Source organism: Lutjanus erythropterus, chromosome 10 (assembly GCF_056507025.1).
Source record: "Lutjanus erythropterus isolate fLutEry1 chromosome 10, fLutEry1.hap2, whole genome shotgun sequence".
Taxonomy (NCBI): domain Eukaryota; kingdom Metazoa; phylum Chordata; class Actinopteri; order Lutjaniformes; family Lutjanidae; genus Lutjanus; species Lutjanus erythropterus.
Genome location: NC_139326.1, coordinates 6,245,951 through 6,253,670, shown reverse-complemented (window position 1 = coordinate 6,253,670; position 7,720 = coordinate 6,245,951). Strand labels below are relative to the sequence as shown.

The 7,720-nt window shown below is 41.0% G+C and overlaps 1 protein-coding gene across 1 annotated transcript; it reads right to left on the bottom strand.

Annotated features, from left to right (window-relative positions):
* Nucleotides 1–2,676: 2,676 nt before the first annotated feature.
* Nucleotides 2,677–7,422, bottom strand: prlhr2a (prolactin releasing hormone receptor 2a). The gene is made up of 2 exons (XM_084729442.1): nt 6,867–7,422; nt 2,677–3,784 (listed from the first exon to the last, which is right to left on the bottom strand). Exons 1-2 carry the CDS (start codon nt 7,325–7,327, stop codon nt 3,148–3,150), a joined length of 1,098 nt encoding a protein of 365 aa, XP_084585568.1. The 5' UTR covers nt 7,328–7,422; the 3' UTR covers nt 2,677–3,147.
* Between the last annotated feature and the right edge of the window lie 298 nt (nt 7,423–7,720).

The following is a 7,720-nucleotide window of genomic DNA, read 5'->3' as shown; positions in this document are numbered from 1 at the left end:
TGAGCAATAACATGGTTTTAACTGAAATAAAGACACTAATTATTTCACCAGACTGTTTGTATCTGCAATTATTTTATGTGCATTTTGAAAGAAATATATCCTACATGTGTGTATTAGATATTAAAATCAGTTTGTCACACAATAACACGAATAAACTAAACGACTGAGGCGGCGGTCAACCTGTAACTCTCATGTTCTGTGAGGTAAAATTACTGTTTTTGCAAAAGGAGTCTGGTGGCTTTGGGAGAGCGGTATTTGGTTTGTAAAACATGGTTGTAATAGCAGCTTCCTGTCAGAAAAGGCTCTCTGATGCAGAGGTAAACCCCTGAAAATTTTCTAAATATAGGATAATTTACCATAGAGGTCTCTGTGAAGCACCAGCATGTCATACCAAAACAACCCAGACCCTGTCCACAGTGCTTAGCTTCCTTACCCGAACTCCTGCTGCTTCTCTAAGCATGCAGACTTTCATCTGCTGGTGGTAATACACTGGCTATGGATAAGTACCTCATACTGTGCAAACCCACTTACAAACAATTCAAATATTATTTTAAAACCACTCAAACAGGCCACATATTGCATTGAGCACTCCAGTTGTTCCCTTAACCAGATGTGCTTTTCCCAGCAGTTTTATTTTCTTCTTAGTGAACAAATTACCGGCTCTCACATAATATAATATATAATACTGCCCCAGAACTACAAGCATAAGGAACAAATATTCCCATGGAAACATATATAGCATGTTTTAATGTACACAATAGCTGCCTTTCAGGTCAAAATGAAATGCACTTTATATTTTCTAATAAGCAGATCATCCTTTTTCCTTTGTTCATGGTGATTACAAAGAGAGTCTCTTAAAAAGTGGAGTTACAAATATAATACTGTATTATATATTTTATTATTGTCCGCAAATCCCATGAAAAGACAAAAACCAGCAATGAACTGATCCGACTAAGTACTGTGTATCTAAGTACCTGCATCACCCTGTCAGTCTTTATTTTGTATTGGTTACTTACCAAAAAAATATCAATAATTTGACATGAAATATTCATTTAAAATGAAGCTCAGGTTAAGTTCAATCACAAAGACTTATCTTTATACTTCACTCATCCCTAACTGTCCCTCTCTCTCCCTGCTCTCTCTTTACTCACTTATTCTCAGTCAGCTGTCCATGAGCATTCACTCCTTCTGTCAACCAACCAGCCACAGTCTCCATCAGCCAATCACGTTGTGTCAAAACTTTAAATCTGTTCTGCTCTCTCATTTCTGCATGGAGTTGTTGTGACTCTCCTCCACCCCGTTCTCCTCCAGTTCTTCTCATCCAGAGCTGCAGCTGAGCCCATCAGGGGTCCAGTCCTCATCTCATCCAAAGCCATGTAATAAAGCCTGATAAAGATTATTCCTCTGTGCCATGGACCTACATTGTTGTCCAAAACCTGTTATAAACACATCATTGAACCCTGAGCAATTGGTTTCTGTCATTTCATGAGACCTGTATAGTTATTCTTCATGCCTGCCAAAGGGTCGGCTTCTCTGTGAAATCAAATGAAACGAGCCTTTGTTAACATTTTCCCAGACAAATTTTCAAACAATACCCAGTCCTAATGAAAACACTACCACTTTTGTCCACAGGGGGCTCCAAAATCAACACAATACAAAAGTTCCTTGTAGTAGCTTTAATTAAGTCAATATTTGAATCTAGTAAAAGACAGATTGTTTTCCGAAGTCCAAACACCAAAAATAGATCACACAAAGATTTTACCAATAAACTGGCCTCATGTGAAAGAGACATTACAAAATAGATAAATTAATTCGTATAATTTACAAAAGCAAGGCTATTCAGTGTGATTGTATCTGAACAAACACACAGGGCAGTCGACGGTCAACCTTCTGTATTGAGACTTAAAGGGGAACTCCACTGATTTTACACTTCAAAGTGTGTTAAATACATATCTTAGGGAGCATGACTGCATTTATAAAAAGAGTTGTACACAGCCGTCTGCAGCTCCAGAGGGAGCTGCACAAAATCTGATGAATTGCCTCAAGTGATGTTACTTGAGTCTGAGTCGGCCAGGGTAAAAGACTTACGTGTGAAAAAATCTGTTGATATGGAGTTAGACAGAAGTGCTCACTGGACCTCTGTGGACCACAGAGTCTCTTCTCTGCTCCAGGCCACATTAGCCTCTACTATTAACACACCCAAACCTGCATTGTGGTTGATGTAGGTGTAAGGTCTTAACAAGGAAAAGGAAAGTATGAAGTTAAAAAAGACTTTTTCATGAATCCTGCTATTTTTTTCTCATTTTTTGTCAGTGGTGAATTTGATAGTTATAAGGTTGTTCTGATACCAATACCAGTATTAGAAAATACCTCCGATACTGCTTGAAATGCGGCCTTGGCTATCGCAAGTACACAAGTCAATGCTCTGAGACAAGACCCTGCTACTTCCCAGCAGTGTGCCGTACACCAAATTTTATGGTCAGCTGTACCTCGGCATCAGATTGTGCTGCAAAGTCTGTGTTACTGTAACCAGCTGCAGCTTGTGGTCAGCAGAAGGTATCTGGGGTCTGTATGAGGAGCAGGAATAATCCAGTCGATTGTATATTCCCAATTTCTCCATGAGTTGCCTTTGTTTTAGCAACTGAAGTACAAATACTGCAAATATTTCTGCATCTTTACTTCCTGATTTGGGTTGTGTTTGGGAGGATCCACAGTAAAACCCACGGTGGACTTGTTGTGATTGTGAACTGGTTTGGACTGAACAGTTTTGGGGTCAAGGGCAAAGCAAAAGACTTTACTAGTGGTCAATGCGCTGGTATGTCGGATCAGTACGCAAAGATCAGGTATTGGAATTAGTACCAGAAGGACAAAATGGTATCAGAACATCTCTATGAGTTTTTCTTCTTTTACCCATTAACACCAAAAATAAACTGCCTAAGTCAGTTTTAAATGTTTTGGGCAACATTTGTGCCACTGGGCTACTGAATTGTGGCACATAATGTGGCTACTTTAAGTGAAAGCTGGATTGCCATACAGACTGAGGAGTCATACCTGTCTACAGCTGTCTAAGCCTGCATTATCTTAACGTTACCACAATGACATGAGTACTCAACTGTCCAAAGAAGCAAACACCAACCAACATTAGTCTCACAACACCACACTGGCTGTGGCGCAGTTGTTTGCTGAGATTCCGATGCGACGGCGACATGTGAACATTTTACGGAGCTCAGCGCGGAAGCGGTCGTGCAGCCAGGCATAGAGGAACGGGTTACAGCAGGAGGAGCTCATTGCACACAGGTGACAGAGCAGCTGGATGAGCAGAAAGTAGCGCTTATCGATCAGATCGATGTCAATGTCCCGCAGCACGTTGAACACACTGATGGGCATCCAGCAGACACCAAATGCCGCCACCACCAGGCTCACCAACCGAAAGGTCTTGCGTTTGCGCATGCGCTGAGCCTCCGCCTGGCTCTGGGTGTGGTGTCCAGGAACGACACAGTTCCGAAGTTTGACGGAGATGCACAGGTAGGAGATGCAGAGCGCAGACAGAGGCAGGACGTAGGTGATGAAGAGCGTGCTGTAGGCGTAGGCCAGCCGCTCCCTCTCCTGGCCCATCCAGAACTCCTCGCAGATGGTGAAGCCTTCATTCTTGAACTCCACGTGGTAGGTGTGAGCCACGGCAGGAGCCACCAGGCCGCAGGACAGCAGCCAGATCCCAGACAGGAGGTAGGTGCATGCCAGGACTGAGATGCGCTTCTTCAGAGGATGAACTGTGGCATAGTATCTATAAAGAGGCAGAGAAGAGGAGAGCCTCAGATGGTTTTATGAGAACTAGATTATATTTGATCCATATAAGGTATCTACCCTGATCACTTCTTCCCAGGTACTGCCTTTGATCAATGTGTGACCGCTTCAGGCGAGGAGAGTGAGTGGAACAGTATAGATGAACCTACACATACAGAAACCAACACTACACTGTGCATGATGGAGTGGTCTCTAAAATAAATAATTAAAAATCAATAAATCTTTACACAAAATAAATCAAATAAGAATCCAACCAACCTACCTTTGAAACAGGTGCAACAGTAAGGCATTATCTTCTCTTTAGTTTATTCTCTGCTGCTTTCCTTTGGTCTCCTCTCATCCTCATTCCTCCTCATTTTGTGGGAACATGTTTCTGCATTGTGTACTTTTACTTTTAAGGCTTTAAGCACATTTTCTTGGTTATACCTACATGCTTTTACTTAAGTAACATTTTCAATTTTCAATGGTTGCATTTTCTTTTACTTCTATATGTATTTTTGCAGTGTGGTATTAGTGCTTTTACTTCAGTAAAGGGTATGAATATCTCTTTCACCGCCGCTCAGATCCATGTTGAGCACAGCTGCTGCTCCCCCTCCTTCTAGAGCATCTCTCATATACAAATGCTCACCTCACATATATCCAGCACTCATAATATTTTTTTCATCGTATCCTTTGTATTGTGTTGTTGTATGCATGAGTGATATGTCAGTCTAGGGGACAGACCAACACATCTTGACCTGGTATACATACACATGCACATTTATGATTCGTTATGTATGGATTGGTTGTTTTTGTAATTATGTAAATGAGCATTTTGTTAACTGTGGCATTTTTACATCATGTATTACACACTGATGTTCATTAATGTGCTCTGTCTCTGTTAAATAAATAAATAAATCTCGGTTTCATAGAATTAACTCAAATGCAGCTGTGGCTAATTGAGAATTAATGGCTCGGGCCAAATTTAAAAAAAGAAAGAAAATTGAAAAATGAAATTGGAAAAAAAATGTCTTGCAAAAAGTAGTTAACCTTACCTGGGGTCTATGTATTCAAGTGCCTGGTTACAGGAAATGGTGTCTTGCGCTGCTTTGGAGAAATTAACTTAAGCGGTCAGAGAGAAATCAAATAAATATAGAGGAATATGGGACACTTTTATACAAATTTTAAATTGTTGGAACAGCAGCACTGTTAAAAAAAACACACACAAAATACTCTTTTAAAACCATGTTTCTGTGTGTGTCTGTATAATTTTCTCTCATACTTTCTCTTTTCCTTGAATATTTGAAGGTGGGGGTAGTGAGGTGTTTATGAATGTTTATGTGTGTATGTATGACTGGATGTTCTTTCAGTGCAAAAACCAATACATATAACACTAAAAAGTAAATTTGATCCATCTATAAAAATCTGAAAATGGAAACATGCCAAACTTTGGATAATTGCAGGCAAAGAAGGACAGCACTCACAAGTCATCGCTCGCCAGCTGCAATCAACTTGCAAATGACTGTACAATTATTAGAATCACAAATAATGCAGACTAAAAAATGACCTGAGAACACAACCAATACCAAACTGAAAGGTTCCAACAAAAAATATTCACATTTTTCATTTCCCCAAAAATCAATTTAGCTGTGCCATGGTTGTCAAGGTCTGCAGACAAAGCAGGATCTGGGTTTCTGACAGACAGCTGGGTGAACGGAGCACTCAACCTTGAGGTAGCGATTACTGTGGAAAAGTGTTGTTGTCTGATACATCCTCTTACATCGTTTTTGTGCGTCATACATTTGCACTAATGGACTGGGAAATGAAAAAAAATTAAAAGTTGAACAAGACATATAATGTAGTGTAATATGAGCAGCCAATTAAGAAATACAGGATATAAGAGACTTACATATCATTATGAAACAAGGTTATATAGTGAGATTAGATTCCTCTTTGATTGAAGGAATAGATTGGCTCAAGAGGTAAAAAATAAAAAATAATTTATATGGAGGAAGATGGATTAAGTGACTCGCAGCCTGAGGGAAGAAGCTGCTCTTCAGTCTGATGGTACAGCAGTGTAAACCTCTGTATCTCCTGCCTGATGACAGCAGAGTGAACAGGCTGAGGTTTGTGTTGTCTTTTAGTGTCCGCTGGGCTCTGTGCAGCCACCTCACCTCCCCGGTATCACCGATGTTTGGTAGATGGGTACCAATAATGTTTTGGGCAGTTTTAAAGACCCAGTATAATGTATTTTTCTGTCCTGAGTCATGCGTATCTCATGCTAGTTTGTGATGTATCCAGTCACGATGCTTTCAGTCACTCTTCTGTAGAAATTGACTACTATTCTGCACAGGAATTTTGCCTTCTTAAGTTTCCTTAAAGGGATAGTTCACCCAAAAATAAAAATTCAGTCATCATCTCCTCACTCTCACACCGACTGAAGGTCTGAGTTTCACAGGAAAACAGTGTTGCAAAATATCACAAACAATTCAAGTGATGGTGACCAGTTTTCAAAAAACAACCAAAAAAGACATAAAATGTATCGAGAGATACTAAATCTTTTCTTGGCATACTGATAGTATAGTAGTATGGGTATTGGAACGCACATACTGTCACTAGAAAGGTTCTTTCACATTTTTGAGTTTTGCAGCCACTGTAGGTTTTTCTGCAGGCTTGGAAGGGGAGGGTGAGGCAAACTATATGCCACTAACTCCTCCTCCGTTAAGAAAAAACGTGGCCAAAGTTATTTTGAATACATCCCTATCTCATGCTTACATTTGCTCCCTGTAGTCCCGGAAACACAGCTAAGTTATTTTCAGAGCTGGTTAAAGATCCACTACATTCAGGTGCTCATATTTGCATCTGCCCCTGTAATTTTATGCAATTTTCTCTCAAGACATAGTGGCATTCAGTGTGAGAAAACATTCACGATTATTTCCTCATTAGTATAAAGGTATGAATAAATGCCTCGAGCAATATCCTGTAGGATATTTCAGGGAAATGCAGGATGCATGTAAATCAGGCACTAATAAGTTCTCCAGCAGATTTATTTATAATCTCTTCACAGACTTTGTTTGACTTACCTGTCCACACCAATGGCGGTGAGTGTGAAGACTGACACATACACCGTCACAGGCTGGATGAGGTACACCAGGTAGCACATGAAGCGGCCAAACACCCAGCCGTGTGGGTTGAAGGCGTAGGCCAGCGTGAAGGGGACACATGTGGCACACATCAGCATGTCAGAGAAGGCCAGGTTCCCGATGAAAAAGTTGGTGACGTTGTGCATCTTGCGGGTGCGGCAGATGACGTATAGGAGCAGGTAGTTGCCGAAGACACCCACCAGAGCCACCAGAGTGTAGCAGGGAATGATGAGCAGCTTGAAAGACTGCAGCAGCTCCACGCCCACAAACTGGGAGCTGCGCTTGGAGGAGCTGTTCTGCAGCGCCACCTCGAAGACTGGACCGGTGTCGTTCCCGCTGACATCTTGCATCACACATGGGGGGGTGAGCTCAGCTGCCCAGCCGCTGCCGGTACTCTCCATCCCAACAGGCTGATGTTAACCTGAAGGAGGAAATCAGGATTATTACTATGCATATTATCACAAACTGCCAAGCCAAGAACATGCTGAATGACCACTGAACATATTAATTCTTCCCTTTCATTATAAGTCTGTGTAAATGCAGATATACCATACAGTTTAAAGCTGGGGTAAACAGTAAATTTTTGGGCAAAAGTTCCATAATAACCTTTAAAGGAGCACCACCTGTCGAAAAGAACTCCAGTCTAGGACTGGGCGGCATGGCTAAGATTTATATTGCAGTATAATTTTGAGTGTAGACAGTAACAGAATATGTCACAATAAATTTGTTTTTATTGGCAGTAATGATGCAATCACTTCCATGTGTGCATGCATGAGTGCGTGACTGTGTGCGTG